The following is a 16,841-nucleotide window of genomic DNA, read 5'->3' as shown; positions in this document are numbered from 1 at the left end:
CCTATGGTGAAATGTTCCTGCTTTTGAAGGCACAGCTGTAGGTTTTGGTGTTTTTTGGGGTTGGTGGCTTCCCCACCCCCACCCCCCCTTTCTGGTTGTTGATACTATGGTTGTTGATTTCAAAGTTTGCCTCTTAGACTCAAAATTAAGTCAAACAAAAATCCAGAAAACTTGAAGTTTGTAGGACCTTTAATAACATGGGTGCTAAGAATTCTGAAATGTTAGTTTTTAATTTTGCATTGGGCTTTAGTTTAAGAGGACTTTTCATGCCATGTATTGCTGGAAGAGCCATGATCCTAATTTAATCTGCAGCATGTGCATTGTTTAGATAGAAGCTCAGTTGAACTGTACTGTTGCAAGTACATCAATTACGTGAGAAAGGAATCTGTACTGTACTTTCATATATAATGACTGTTTATTTTTTCCATTTAACCAATCATCATGACTATACAAACCACGATTGCATGATTTTTCTTTTTCTTTGTTTGCCTCTATGCATTTAAAATTGCTGAACATAAATCTTTTGCCTTTCCCCCATAAGTGTGCTATCAACATGTATATACATTCCATAGAATATAGAAAATAAAATCTTCTAATTTTTGGCTCGCCTTCTTTGAATATGACTGGTTTATTTCATCATGTGTGTCATGAGAAATTACTATTATCACTTACTTTGCCTCTTGTATGAACTACATTTTTGAGTAGTTTCTAATACTTATTAATTCTATATTTTAATTAGGAATTGGTAAAAAAGATTTATGCAAATGAATTGGATTTCCTTAGTTTAAGAACTTACAGTTGTATTTCAAAGACTTTATGCTAGAAGATGAATATTTACTTGTTAATGTAGAGCTTATGATTCTAGCAGAGCAGTCAGTTAATATTTTCTAGGTATGTTCTCCTGTAATTAGATACTCATAATTCTTACAAGGCTACAGTTTGTTTTATCCTGTGCTTCAGGATCAGACTGCAGTCAGTTGTAACACTAAGACCTAAAAAAAGGAGAAAAACGTTCCTTTATTTTGTATCAGCTAATGAATGTAGAATTACATTGTTTAGCTGCCATCCTGAAAGTGGACCAATAGAGGCTTTGTTAACACGAATATGTAAAGTTTTGATTATTTATTAAAATTGTGCTGAGATACAATTTATGGGGGAAAAGTATTCTTACACTGTATAATACCTCTGCTTTTATTATACTATGCGTCTATGGAGATGCATGGTTACGTAGTGCTTAGTAAGCCTGAAGAGCGTTTGGCCTAATGTAACTGCTTTGCCTGTATTTCAGGGAAATATCAATTCACTGCATGTTTATTGGCAATCAGCAGTGATTGGTAAGCAGTCATTTGATGTTTGTTTTTAATCATAACAGGAATTTCCGTTTTTTACCTTGACGACCTTTCCACCAGGCTTTCTTGTCCACGTTGGTGGTGTTGTCAGTGCACGGTCTGTGAAGCTCCTGGATCGCATTCACAATCCTGGTATGTTAACACAAGAACAACTTCCTTGCCCAAGTCCGGTCATAATGATTGCATACTTCAAATCTTTATAACATAGCAGTATTTGAATATACAAATCTGTTCTAACACTGTATAAACAACTCAATATTTTTCAGACAATCATTTAAACTTGAAAAATAATAATCATTCAGAGGGTGTGTTTTTAGTGAGAAACTTTTCAGCAAGTTAATGAAGTAACAAAAATACTCTGAATCCAGTATCTTTGCCTTAAATGTCTTTGAATTATTGAGGGTTAAGTTATTTTTTTACCACTTTTTAATATTAAAACTTCATGCAAATTTTCAATTAAAACAAAAATAAGATGAAATGCTTGATCTTAACTGTGAATGTTTTTTAATTTTCAGCTCCTTGAAATCCTTAAGGACTAATGACCACAGTTTATCTCCATACATGTTTTTAACCTCTTTTGATAAAACCTTACAGCTTTGTTTCTGTTCTTAAAAACATATACTGAACAACACTTCAAGATTTTTACTTAATATTTACCTGGGAACCCCAGTACTGGAACATGTGTATTTTGCATGTCCTAGTGCTGACATCAGAATTAAGTTACTTTTGACTCTGAAGACTTTGTTGTTACATTCACTGAGACAAGCTGAGGAATACTCTGTAAAACGTTGGAGTTAACAGTGCACTTGAAAATGCAGACAGAGGAGAGTAAAAAGTAGCACCTGTAGTGGTTTTGCATGCACTAGTCAGGAGTAATCAAGTTTGTGCAAAGGCCTCTTTAAAAGCAGTTAAAAAAAATATCTTTTTTCCTTTTTTTTCTTCTTCCTGTGGTCGAAGGCAAGTAATTCTGTAATTGGGTAGATTGGTGCTGATCTAAAGATTCAGCAAACTGACAACACAAAATAAAATCAGAGACTTAATTTGAATGACCCCCCCCCCTACTTTAAGGGATTTCTTTACAGCACATGAGTGCATAGTATTGTCTTTTTTTCCTATTTTTAGGATTTATTTACACAGTGGAGAGAAGATTAAGAAAAATGCCAAAATATAATTTATATGTGAATCATCCCTTTCTTTGCCACAAAATTGTTTTATGCTTCTGTATTCTCAATAGATTCTGATACAGGTTACTTATGTGTGATAAATTTAAGACAAAATGAAAAAAAATCAGTTTTGGTCAGAAGTTTTAAAAACTTAATTTCTTGCATTATACACTCCTTTATTTTTACAACTGACTGAAAGCAAGATAAGAAGAGAAGATAGAGATGCATCTTTGCACAACTAAGTGGCTCTTTGCAGTGTTTTTGTGAGACTTGAAGATTGCTCCTGACAAGTGAATGTAAGATGCATGATACTTTGAACTCAGTATATTGCAAAACAATGAAAACAAAAGAGGAAATGAAGGCACATGGCTATGGGAGGGAAGGTGAAGAAGCAGAAAAAAAATTTCTGATACAGTGATGATCATACTAAGCATTGGAGTCAAATCTGTAAAATATTAAAGGAAACCAATAAACTGGCAAACCAAAAACCAGGAGAATGTAGAAGAGGAAAGAACCTTTGAAGGTGGATTGAGAACTTACCAATAAGACAATAATTGCTATATACTGTACACTTTGATCACGCCTAGTACTAGATTGCTATAGCATGCTCCTTTTTTCCCTTTCTATTTCAGCCTCTTATTAACTCTGCTGTCTGTGTCTTTCCAGTTCCTGTGGAGTGGTGTTGTCAATTGTGTTCTTGTTGGTAGTTTTTTTTCACTATTCTGCTCCTATAACTGATCTACTAATTTGCTGTTTTGAACTCAGCCTTTGTCGGAATTATGGGTAACACAAGATCATACAAACTGCTAGACTGGAATAGTTTCAATTCAGGTATTTTACTAGTCATTCAGTACTACATATGCTGACAGAAATTATGGCAGCTCAGTGAAGTTCTTAGAAATGCTTTAGGATATTTAGGTTAATGCTTCAAATTTAAATCTGTTTAATCATCAAATGCCTACATGTCTTGTTTTAATGTTGTTAAAGGCTTTCTTTAAAATTGCAAAACATTGTTTTAGTATTAAAATAGTATTGCTAAGAATAATTTAATATCAATCTGGAAAGCTGAATGTTCAGATTATTATTTTGTAGTAGCTTTCAGCTCAGTGTCCATGAAGCAAGTAATTTAGGGAAAAAGAATGGATTCTTATTTCTACAGTTGGGATCATGTCAGCTGTGAATTAATTTTTTTGATTTTTTTTTTGTTGTTGTTGTTGATTGGTTTTATTTGGGGGGGCTGTTGGTTAGTTTTGTTGGTTTTGCATGAGCTTGCACTTTCTTCAAGGATGGCTGTACTTTTATTAATTTGGGAAATTGATGAATGTGTTTGTTCTAAATAATAGGTACAGGCATTGTCCAAAAGAATGGAAAATACACAGAGGACTGTCTGTTTAAAGAGAAGGGTACTGTGTAGTTTGGGATTTGTTGGTTCATAGGTCTTGTACTGTAAAATGCAATCAGCTTGTAGGACTTACAGCATAATTATTTGAACTTTTTAATCACTTTAATGCCTAACTTAAAGAAAGCCCCAATTTTCTATTTTTTTTAATGCAGTTTTTAGGGATCAAAGTGTGTGACTTCTTTATACAGCTGCAGCGAGAGTGGGTGAGTTGATGACGATGCAGCCTACATAAAAGCCACTTAGAGTGCTGATCTGTTAAGGGGAGAAATAAAGACTTCCCCACCACCCCTTTTCCTCTGGAAATGTGGCATGCTTTGGAAGAAAGGCAGGTGTAACTTCTCTGCATACAATATCTAAGCCAAAGCCAGCAGACCTTGCCAAACTGATATTTTTAAAGCTGGCACAGTAAAAAGCTATAAAGCTGACCTCTGGGGGTTTGTTTCCCTTGGAAACAAACTTTCCTCCTTGGTGCTTTACTGTTGCAGTGAAGCTCTGTGTCATGCTCTAAACTTCAGTTTAAATGATTATATACATTTTTCATTTTACAAATAGTTCAATGATAGGTAGAGCCTAAAACTATTAGCGTGTTTTTGTATTCTTGTTCCTTGCTGCAGTAAGCGTCCTGTAATACTATAATTACAAAGTCTTCTGGTTTTGTTGGTTTTTTAAATTTAATTTTACTTTCCATATCAAAATAATATTGTGAAATTCTCAGATCTGTTACTAGTATAGTATAGTCTGATCCAAGTTGTTAAAAAGGTGTCAAAATTTTTCATCTTGTATGCTGCCTTAGAAAGTTTGAATTAATTGTTGCTTCTTTGAGATAGTAGGATGTTAACATGGAAGAATTTTATTAGAATTAATGATGTAAATGAGTTATGTGCAGACCTAAACATACATTGAGCTAGGCTAGCAAGTGATCCAGCAATGTAAACCTAAGAAGCTAAGGAGTAGTCATGACTTCATTTCTTGACAGAATATCCAAAAAAGTAGCCTAAATTTTTTTAGAGATAACAAGGAAAAGAAGGTGCATATATACTTATATTTACATATGCATTTTATACTCAGGGGCGTTGGTACTCAAATTTTGGAGTAGAGAGGTCTAAACCAAACAGTAATTTAAGAGTTAATACCGTGCTGAGAACTGTCTGTATTTCTGTTGCCTCAACATGTGTTGGCAGCTCTGTAGTAAGTCTTAATTAATCCTACTAGTTAGGGACTGAGCGGGTTATGCTTATATTCCTGGAGTGTATGTTTCGTAGATAAGTAGTTACATACAATGCGTGATGGATAGTAAAGTTGCAGATTACATGCAAGCTAACTCTGTTTTAGGCTGGAATAATGAACATGTTGTGCAGATCTGTTGCCATTGAGAAAGCAAAGAAGTTTCCACCTCCCCATTCTAGACCTTTATTGCCAGCTGTCATTGTTGGCTAATACTTGGCCTGAAGGAAAACAAGGATTTATACAGCTTAAGGAAAACAATAATACATCTTTATATTACATTCATGTTAGCAAGAATATAACGCAACCATAAGTAGGCTAAAATTATTTTCCTTTTTGAAAATGTTCAGACTTCATTTAAGTTTGCTAGTAACCTGTGTAGCAAAGAAGGATGTTTCTTTTTTTTGTCAGTGGAGGGAGAAGCTTGTTTGACTAAATGTGTAAGATACAACAGGACCATCTGATGGTGTTGAAAAGTCAGAGATTTGAAGATGTTTGAAAATCAAATGCAGACGTAAAGACTGTTTCATGAATAGAAGCTCCTTAAACATCTGGGATTTGCATGTAGTTCAATGGCAAAATTGTTTAAATGTTTGTAAATGATTATCAAGATGAACCTGCAAAATAAAAGTAGAGAGACAAGCACAAGTGCATAGAAAAGAGGGCACGTAATACAGTGGAAGACATACTGGTGTGTATTCTCTGTATAATGCATCGCTGAAAAGGGATGTTTAAGGTGTACTATAAATACAAAAATATGAAAGGAATCCTGGATCCAGAAGACTGGGTCTTTGTTAAAAGTTTCTCCCTGAAATTAAATAGAGAGAGGAAAGGTTCCTTAGGGAGTCCAGGGAAATTGTTGAATAGAGACTGCTTTTGCATATGACTGTTCCATAGCACTAATGTATACAGTGTTGTCACATAATTACTTCATTAAACCCCTCATTCAGGGAGCTGCTTCAGCAGTGATTCTTCAGCTCCAGCAGTCAGAAACATGGAAGGAGAAAAGATTGTTTTAAAATTCCTAAGGATCTCCTAGGCTCCCTGTGTGATATCTGGTCTTGCTGTTGGAGTGTGAAATTCTCCAGAACTCTAGTTTTGTATGTGAGGAAATGCAAGAGGAAAGCTTGAATATGTTTTGGTTCTGTAACTTGAATGCTTTTCTTTCACAAAAATACATACAGTGAATGTGTAGATTACATTTCGTACTGCTGTCTGGGCTGTAAATGTGGTGTACTTGTAAGAACACAGTAGAAAATGTCAAAATGGTTTTGTTGATGTCTGATGTGGCTATCATTCAGAAATAGTAGAAAACCAACATTTTAAGCTTGACCTCTCCCCTGTTCTTGGAGAATTTCTGGGTTGATGACTTGTACATCAGTGTGTATTGATAGATAATAGGAGGTTGAGGCACTCATCAGAGCCTTTTCTGAACAGAGGGCTGCGGTGTTTTTCAGTAATACTACTTTTCTGCAACCTTTCCAGAGGAGTGAATATTCCCAAATGGTTTTTATGATGTGAATGGTGTTTGAATATTCTTTTTGTGAAACAGATGCACCCTTATATTAATGAACTAGTTTTCTTTGGGACTGTGCATTATTTTTCTTGTGGAGAGTTCTGAGTAGATATTTATGTAACTGAACAAAGGGTGGTCACTGTCAGTGAGTACAGAATAGCATTCTTGTGTTCTGTTAGAGATTCATAAATTAATAAACTTGCCATTTAAAATATCCGGTTTAAAATTCTTTGCCTAATAGTAAGTAATGCTAATTAATCTGTTCATATTGATTTAAAAGTCTCCCTGAAATCTGGCTAATGGTGTGAAAGCCATCATAGATTTTTCACCGCACAAATGCGGCAATAAAACTGTTGCTTATTGCACTACAGTTTTTGTTTTGAATTGATAGTACATAAGAGAGAAAACCTTGGTCTTGTGGAAAATTATTCTTTTTCTTGCACATTACTCTTCCTCATTTCAAAATAGGGGGCTTGACTAAATTTCTTGATACAATTTCTTTCATGGATTACAATGAGATTTTTCAGCCTTAAGATGTGTCACTGTGGTTGCAAAGGTACAGTTGTAGAATGTTTTGTCTAGCTCAAAATACATTGTTAGAAGAAAACTAGAATGATTCTAGTTGAAAGGACACCTTCCTAACTACTATGTAATAACAGGTAAACATGTCCTTGTAAAATGTCTGTGGACAGTTTTGTTAGGAAAATGGCAGATAATACAAGTTCTAACTGACTGTAACAGGATTGTAGAAATAACTCTGGTAAATATTAATGGATAAGATCATTATCTGAGCTGAATTAGGCACAAGAGATCTTCCTTCCTTAATACGTCATACTTCTTATAAAGAAATACCATAGGGATTTTTGATTGGTTGTTGTTTTTTTGGGGGTTTTTTTTGGTTTCTTTTTTTTTCTGGTTCATTTTGTACTTTGGATTCTGTTAGCCAGCGCAATTTGTCTTTGACCTTTTGCAATAATATTTTCAGGTTTTTGTAAGTTTTGACTTTTTGGTCTCTCTTAAATTGACCTCTCATTGAGGTCCTGAACTCACTCCAAAAGGCGCTGTAGAGAGGCTCCTTGGATCCAGAAGATTAGAGAGGCTTCTCTGGCTAGTTTGTCTTAAAACAAACTGTATTGAGTGCACAGAAATAGTGAATGCAGAAGTTCTGTGAATGTTACAAATAGAAGCCTGAGGAGTGTAAACAATGAATAGGAGATACGGAGGCAGTATCATTTCATGCCAAATAATGCCATCCCATTTCTTCAGCTGTGCAGAGAGGTAGATACTCTGCATGGTAGTCAGAAAGAAAGTGGCAGTCATGTTTTTGAACATCTGTGTTTGTTGAGAGATTAATTTTTTTGTGTTTAAAAATCTGTATGTTTCTTTCAAGAGCTATGTTAGATAAATTACTATTATTGTTGCTTGGTTTAAGGTTCCAGCTAGTTTGGCTTGTTTAAAGCTTTAAATCGTACTTGTAGTTAATTTTGTGATGCTAGTTATAAAATAGATAGGACAGGTTTTAAACCACATTTTGTTACAGCATAGCGTCTCCAGCTTTGGGTAATAGCTGCTTGAGGATTGCTCAAGTTTTAAAATAAGTTATATTTATTATGCCAAGATAACAAAGCAAGAGAGAGATAGGAGGTAGAATAAGTAGCTTATTACCTAGCAGCTCTTCAAAGTGGCAGACCTTGCCCTTGTTATCGTAATAGGATCAATTAAAAGATTCCTAGATCTTTTGTTAGTATCCCACACTCTACTGATTAGAAGAACCTTATGCACAGCCATGAGGACTTCACCATTATAGGATGAATGACTGATTGAAATTGTAACTAAAAGCTGGAGTGACAAAGCTAACGTTCAGGCCTGGTACACTTATTTTCCAGAGACAAATTGACTTCTGATATTGTAACATTTTGTTGTGTCTGGGCATAACAATTTTAAGGAAGTAAGTTGAATTTTAAACCTTTATTTTCAAGTGTTATCTTAATAGTTTGATTTTTAATTATGTACATTAAACACTGAGCATCTTTTTTGTCTTCAAATGCTTTATGTTTTATTTTAGTTTTTTAAAATTTGAATGTGTATCACCTGTTTGTTTCCTTTAGCTATAAATTAAATTATTACTGAAGTTTTGGTATGATTGCAGTTGTGGTGGTGTTTTTGGTTTTTTTTTTAAGATGGTACTTTTTTGTAGCTTCTGCTGTTTCATCAGACCTTCATCTACAATTAAAAGCAAAAGTTATAGGGTTATTGTTACTGCTGTGTAGTTAATGCTTGGTGGTATTTGTAGATCTTGTTGAACCAGTTTATGGAAAACTATTGCCTCAAAGATTACTTCTAATATTTAGAAAAGGTTACATTATACTGTAGTCTGTCCAAGTGATTCTTGCATGTTTATTCCTAAGATCAGTTACATCTGTAATTTGCAACGTGTGACTGATAGACAAAGTGTAGAACAGTGGAGGTTTACTTTTTTTCGATTTGAAAATCCAAGTCATTGCTATTTTTTATTATTATTTTTATTTTTAATCTGAGACATTCTGTTTAGATTTACAAAGCTGAATTGGTTTAGGTCACAGATAAGTTACTGTATAGAGACTGTATAAAATACTCTAGTTTAGTGATGTCAGTCATAAGGCTTAGGTATCAGAGCATTTAAACTGTTCCAAGCAACGTTTACTTGAGATGGTGAGCCAATGTAGTGAGACATCTCAAGACTTGCTCTCAGGGATATGGAGAATATACAGTTGTTCAGGAATATATGGCTGAGAGAGTTACCTGGTGGGAAGTTAAGGTAGGATTCCAAAAGCCAAACTTTGAAGTAGGATTTTTATAATTCACTTTTAGGGATGAGATAGGCAAAAACATCCCCTGATCCACTTTAAAATTCCTTAATGAAAATATAATTCCATATGTTTCTGTCTAAATCACAAATACATTCACTCATATCAGAGATATAGAAGCTATGGAGATTCTGTTAATTTTGTTTCATATGTAAAGTAACTTATTTTTTTTCCTTTTGTAAGAAAAAACTGTGTTCTCTAGCCTCCTAGCAATGATGTAGGTTTTTTTGTTTTTTTTTTTTTCATGGAATTCAGAATATAAGAAAAGAATTCATGAGTTTTGATGGGAATGTTACTTAGAGGAACACTTTGCTACTCTTCCATCTTGGGGTATAGGCATTAAAGCACGAAAAGGAATGGTGCTGCTTTTCTGTACGATTTATACTATGTGCTCTTGCAGTCTTCTGGTGGTCATGTAGTGATTTGGTTTTGTGTTCAGTCAGCCAGCTGAAATACCTCATCCTGTAAATGTGTGAAGGCTGGATGCATTTTTAATCCTAAATGGTTTAAAAACAAGTTTCTTCAATAATTGAAGAATTTCTTCAATGTCCAAATTTAAACCTGCTTTTTTGCTATTTAGAAGTTCGGGCTTGAGAAGTGAGATACGCACTCTCTGACCTCATCTGGCAGAAAAGTAGTAATGCAGTATTGTTATCCAGGCTAGATGTTTTGTCTGTACTTTTGCAGGAGTAAGTGTACCTGTTCTCTTTGGTGGTGTGGTTGCACTGTTTTCTGCTGTTTTAGTGTATCTTAGTTTTCATTTGATAAATCCCAGTAACCTACTTCCTTCACTTCCTGTATCTTAAGCAAAGTTTTCATTTTCACATCTTCTAGTCTTGAAGATGAATATAGGGAGTAATTTTTTAAAAAAAAGATGGAGTGGCTTTGAAAACATTTTGAAAGTTTTAAGTTAGTCTGTTATAGGTTTAGTTATTTACTACCCAAGTTTTGGGTTTAAACTTTACAGACAAGAGGATTTGGCTTTTGTACGCTTACATATTTGTTAAATATTTTAGAAAGATGATAGGAATCACCTATGGATAACCACAGAGGATTAAATTAAACTTCAAGGACCAGGGAAGGGTGCTTATAAACCAAACAAAGGTGTCTTTTACAAAAAAAACCCCAATACCTACAAAACCAAATCCCACAGTTTTTTTCTGTGTAAGCTGATTAATATGTTTTAATGAAGAAGATAGAAGAATAAGGGGATAAGGAAGATGTGGGTGATGGCTTTGCCTAGTGAAAGACTCAAAGATTAAATCTGAAAGTGTGTTACTGGTGTCTCTGTAGCCATTTTTGAGACAACAGAACAATTGAGTCATTTGCAGATTTTGAACACTTTCATAGTATGATTGTCCTCGTTTCAGAACGTTATGTTGTAAATATTTATTAAATTATACAATATTGAAATAGGTTGAAATGAATCATACAGTTCCTGCTTCAGGGTAATTGTCTCAAGATGTCTAGGGATACAGCTTTTATACAGTGACACTAGAGGATGATATGTGTAATCAAGAGACCATTCTTAATTTTTCTTCAGTTTTTAAAAATCTGTATGGACCTAGCATAATGCAGATTCTGGCTAAATCTTGAAAGGCCCTGAACAAGTGGACCTCTAGCAAATAACTTCGGAAAAGTGTTGCTTCTTATGAATGAGAAAGTATTGATAGTATCTAGCATTATCTCCAGGTAGAAGATTTGGACAGGTGTTTTCCTGTCGACATTACAGCCTCATAGAAGTCAACCTCATATTTTGAAGGAAAGAGATAGGTGCCTTGGTGGTGGATAGGTGCCTTGGTGATGGACTCAAAGAAAATTTCGGGCACAAATGAAATACACTGCTGTGTGTATCATCTAAAGCTGTTTAGTAAAATGAGTTTGGAAAGTTTCAGTTGGAGGAGGTTTAAGTTGGCACGATTTTTATAGAGTGCTGTACTGCTGACAACATTGTTGCTCAGGTCTTCAACTCCAGAAACAGTGTGCTTTGCTTCCACTTCGTTATAAATATCATGCCAATTTTGAAACATTAATAAAAGTAGGTTTAATATTCAGTCTTTGGTTTTCAATAAAGGGTGCATAATAGCAGTGTAATTTTTGAAACTTTTTTCCCTAAAGTTGTAGATAAACCTTGCTATAAACTACTCAGTAGATTTGCTAGAAAAGCTTGTGATTGAGTGCTATGTATGCTTGCCTTTTTGCTTCCACCTAGAATCCAGGGCCATTACTTTCTGTAACCATTTCAGTGAGCTGCCATAGTTTTCAGTCTGTACTGTCACCTGATCCAAGCATGCGCCAAAATACCCACCGTTTCTGGCTACTGTCTGCTGAATCTGCTTCGCAAACCCTAAGTTCTTAAGCTTTTGCCTTAGCAAAAAACAACAGACACTCTTACAGGGTGTACTGGACACATGCCATCCTGCTTCCCTAACTCCTCTAATTGTTTATGTAAATCCTTAGCTTTACTAAACCTGTAAATGCTACAATGGCATCCCCATGTGAAATTGTGTGGCTCATGTGTCAAAAAAGGCTGCTTGTGAAAATATTTGTCAGAAGAATATGAATGCTACACATTGCACTGCATTCAGTGTTTTGTATCAATTTATTATTGCAATGTCATGGTGTTTGATTTTAATTGTAGACAATCATTTTGTGTTTTAATATGCAAAGGTAAGTTCATGTAAACTGTAAATGTACATTATATATAAACATACTGATTCATATTTTTGGCCTCTTTCTGGAAGAAATAAATACTCAATGAAATGTCTTAAGCAGAGGACCCTGTCTTCTTTACAAACACTTGTTTATGCATTACTCCTATAGAAATTTTTGAACCTGTGCAATAAGGATTTGTTGGACTGAAGATGATGGCTGGAAATTTGTTCTTACCTCTGAAAGAATGAAAATGATCCATTATATTACTGTAGTTAATAGTTTTGTTAATTCTGCTGTTGAACAGATTCTCAGAGTAAAGGGTTAAATGTTGCTTTAGCAAGACATAGTGTTGAGCAAGCTCACAACAATATGTGTTTTCCTTTATGATAAGGCATTGTTGTAGATAGGTGAGAAGATTATGTTTACTCTCTTAGGAACTTGTTCCTAAATTTTAATTTAAACTATAAATTTTTGTAGAGGAAAGTTACATGCTTGCAGAGAGTTTGGGACCCGTCACTATTTCTACCTTTTCTGTTCCCCTTAAGTGTATCTGTTCCCTTTCAGCATTTCATTCTGTTTCAGTTTTTACTGTGGCAACATACCTTTTCAGTGTGATAGTCTTTATTCACAGATGTCTATTCACAGCACTTTCCCTGTTCATCCCCAGTCATTTCACCTGTTGCTCACTTTCAACTCCTTTGTCATGACTTCATGTTTTCTTGCACTTTTTTGTCATAGAAAAGTCACAAGTAGGAGTAATTTTTTGCCAGATGGTACCTAAAGCTGTGAAGAGAAGAAAGATGATTTAGTAAAGCTGGCTTTTTGGGGGCTTTGTTTCTGTCCAGAAAAAGGTTACTTCTCCTTTGTAGGTGTTTTTCTGCGAAGTACAGAAATTTGCGTGGCTGTTCAATCTTTATAACCAGCTGCCTGTGATCAAGTCTAATTGAGCAAGAATTGTTCTACATAGTTAGTGAACCACTTTTCCTACTTAGACTTTTCTGTTATAAAGAGAAACACAAATTGATAAGCAGGATTCGTGTCCATGGTTGGCTGGGGAAGGAGGAATTACGCCCAAGATCCATGTCCATTCCACCATAAAGAGTTAGTGATAACATGTACAGAATGTGTGTGTGGTCTCACATCTCCCATGCAGCTCTCCCGTTTTGACAAATATAGCCTTTGCCTTGAAATGGATGTCCAGAGTTGCTCTGTGCACCTACCACTACTGCCATTAAGTGGTGGCAGCAGTTGCAGCCTGTTGTTCAGACAGGGGTGCGAGCACAAGAGAGATGACATTTCGCTTCCCACTTTCCTTTGTGTACCACAAATGGTTCTTGTAGCTGAGCTTGGCAACTCCAACCCTACAATGGGATGGGTTATTCCTGCATGGTTCTCAGCTTTTGAAAGCTGCAAAGTGCAAGACTTGCTAGCAGGTACTTCAACCATCTGAGTCAGGATTACTGTGTATCATCTCGAGCATTTGATTTTCTGTCAGTGAAAGTGTTTAAACAGTGTTTTCATGTTTAGAAACAGTGAAGTGCAGTGCCTCAAGCTTCTGCTGGTAGTGCACTGAAGCCTGCTGAAGGTGAACTCGGATGTAAATAGACATGATTGAAACAGTTCACAAAAATCCTTAGTCTGTTATGTGTCTTAATGTGTATATTTTTGTCTTGAATGCAGAGAACCTTCCTAAGAACTATCAATGTAGGTTTTGGTTTTGTTTGGTTGTTTTTTTTCCCCCCCCTGTTCATTGTTCATATTTTAAAGCAAAGGTTAGATAAACCTCAGTCTGGACACCCAAGGCTGCTGTTAATACAGTGCTATGAGTTACACAAGCATTAACCTCTAAAGTTAGGTATAGCTGAATATACATTCCACTATGCTTACTTTTTAAAAATTAGAAAATTGTCATCAGTTTATTTTAGAAAGCTGAAAGCCCAGTTCTAAATGAAAAGTTGAGGTAAATTCAGGAATTAATACCTCTTGCTGTACAATATTTTTGTTTCAGTAAAGTTCAAAATATGTGTATATCTGCATCTTTCATTTTTGTTTGTCATGTTGTCAGAGAACCTAGTGTATGATATAGGGTATCATACACTATATTAATAAAGATTCTTGATAGTACAAAATTGGTTCCCAATGAATCTCAGGTTTTGACATCGATATTTTAAGTTATGATTCAGCAAGGGGATCTCAATGGCTAGAAGTTTGTATCTGTGCAAAGTCCAGTTGATTTCAGGGAAATTGTGTAAGAATCTATCTACTCAGAACCTTTCGTAGCATTTGAGTGCCTATTGTTTGTTGTTGTTTTCCCCCTTATTTTATGTATCAATGATTGACATAGTTTTCAACTCAGTTCATTGTTTCAGGTAAGCTATTTTGAAAGAAGAAACAGTTGAGAAACTAGTTCTAAATGACAGTACTCGACTTCATATGTAAAAAGCTTGTGAGACAAGAACTTTAGTTCTGGGAAACTAATTGCTTAACAGTTAAAATTAATAGATTGCATAAACTTATTCTAGTAGCCCTCTTTCGCATTTTTAATGTAGTATTCAAGTAGAGCAGGCAAGATACATTTTAACATATAACCTCAAAGATAATAAAGGTAATTGGAATCTGTTGGAGGAGAGGGGAATAAAAAGGGTGTGGTTGTCAAGATTCTGAAGCAAAAAAGCATTGGCAAATGCATAGTCAACATACATCTTGTACTTCTTAATGTTAACGTAGCAGCAAGTTTGAAATACCTATTGCTTTTCCAAGTTAGAAGTGCTGAAATAAGGACCACAGAGCCATGTGTTGGATTAGTGATATGGTCTTGAACAAATATTTTTAAAACCTGGTTAACAGAGAGAACTGCTGGCAGCTGAAAAAACTATTGAGGTTATTTCAAAGATGTCAAGTGTATACTGAAGTAAATACTTCATTGCTACAAATACTGTTTCATTACTACTACTATTAGTTTTTCATTATTACCGAGTATCTGTGATGCTTTGTTGCAAGTTACATGCTGCTCTTGTGCTGTTGGAAACTGACAGTATGGGTAGAGATTGGAACAGTATCTACAGTATTTTGGTCTTACCTGTCATACAGACAAGAAGAAGAATGCAGTAGTTTATCAGAACCTGTTCACATGGGTGATAAACAAGAAAATTAATGGAAAAGCTAGTGTTTGCTTGAAGTACAATAGCTAGGAAATAAAATTGTCCAGATACAGCAAAACTCTTGAATATGAAAAATTTGACTTTTCAGATTAATTGCATGAAGCTTTATGTTGACGTAGTGCAGAATAGTGAACTGATTTATACTTTGTCTTTCAGATGAACCAGAGACACGAGATGCATGGTGGGCAGAAATCCGACAAGAAATAAAATCCCATGCCAAGGCATTGGGTTGTCATGCTGTAGTGGGCTACAGTGAATCAACTAGCATTTGGTAAATCATGATGATGATTTGATTTTTAAAATGCCACAGAAAATATATTGAATCTTCAGTGGATTAAAAATGATAAATTGTTTCAGCACAGTTGTTGGTACTGTGTAACGTAACTACTTTGGAGAGTTTGTTAAAGTAACTTTCTGAGATTTCAGTATTGTGGGGGGTTTTTTTTGTTGTTATGTGTTTTTTGAGTTTTTTGGTTTTTGTTTTTTGTTTTACTGGGTTTTAAGTTTGTTCTAATGACTATTACAATTTTTATTTTTTTAAAAATAATTAAATCCTGCATGTTTACTTTTTTATTAACAATATTGATTTATCTATTAAGTTTTCTAAAACTAATCTATCTAAATAGTTAAGACTGTTCCTAAAAGTATACGTATTTTATTTTCATTATTGGGTAACAACTGGCAGACCAGTACTAAAACAGTAAACTTCAAACTGAAGGCACAAGTTCTTTACTAGGGCTGTATTAATTGCAAGGTAAAGGAGAATACGCTGCTTGATAGATGCAGAATACTTTAAGTGTAAACGTTCTGTATGTCTTTTTGGAAAATGCATGTAATTATTTTTATCTTTGAGTACTGCAGTAGTGTTTAACATACTAAACTGGTGAGTCTTTGTGAGGGTGAATTCCCTAGCCCTGCCTCTCATTCAGGCCAAAACTCAAGTGTCTTACTGTATTCCCTTTGTCTAATAAAATTCCAATCTTCTGTGTTTTGGTAGCTTAATAACAAACTTTGTGAGAGGCTTGGAGATTGGGAAAAGTTAATTTGGGATTCATCCAGTTACTTGTCCTTCTCTCTGGCCCAGGAAAGGTTGTGTCTCTTTTTAGCTCAGGAAAGTAATCCATGAAGAGGTCCTCCTGGGGCCAGGTGTGTCTGTCTGGTATCAAACAGAAAAGTACTCTGGCTCACTAGTTGTTTCAAATTGCTTTAGGAAATTAACTGAAGCAAACTCAGACATCTGAATTTATTTTCTGTCAAGTTGATTTTGCCTAAATACCTCAAAGGAAAAGCACTGAAAACTTGCTTATTTTAAAGAGAGAAGGTGGGATGTTTCATTTTACTTTGCAATTGATAAGTTGAAGAAAGAAATACAGTTACACAGTGTTTTCATGAGTGTACACCATCTGTTGGTAAAGTAGCAAGGTAACCAGGAATTAACCAGTCTTGAAAGCCACAGCATTGATTGTTTCACATCTGTTGCTGCTTCATATTTATTGCTTCACTGCAGGTAAAAATAAACACCCCA

General features: G+C 34.9%; 1 protein-coding gene across 23 annotated transcripts in view; it reads left to right on the top strand.

The window, feature by feature from the left end:
- C2CD5 (C2 calcium dependent domain containing 5) overlaps nt 1–16,841 on the top strand; it is a 67,268-nt gene that overhangs the window by 24,427 nt on the left and 26,000 nt on the right. For 21 of the 23 annotated variants that reach the window (XM_040595880.1, XM_040595872.1, XM_040595873.1 and 18 more), the window contains 2 exons: nt 1,373–1,481; nt 15,473–15,587. In XM_040595880.1, the coding sequence (XP_040451814.1) occupies nt 1,373–1,481; nt 15,473–15,587 (224 nt within the window). Of the gene's footprint in view, nt 1–1,372; nt 1,482–3,277; nt 3,344–15,472; nt 15,588–16,841 lie in introns of all 23 variants that reach the window. The other 2 variants (XM_040595893.1, XM_040595892.1) reach the window with 1 other exon arrangement.

This window comes from Falco naumanni, chromosome 5 (genome assembly GCF_017639655.2).
Source record: "Falco naumanni isolate bFalNau1 chromosome 5, bFalNau1.pat, whole genome shotgun sequence".
In the NCBI taxonomy this organism is placed as follows: domain Eukaryota; kingdom Metazoa; phylum Chordata; class Aves; order Falconiformes; family Falconidae; genus Falco; species Falco naumanni.
Note: the sequence above shows the minus strand (reverse complement) of the source record. Positions and strands in the feature narration are given on the sequence as shown.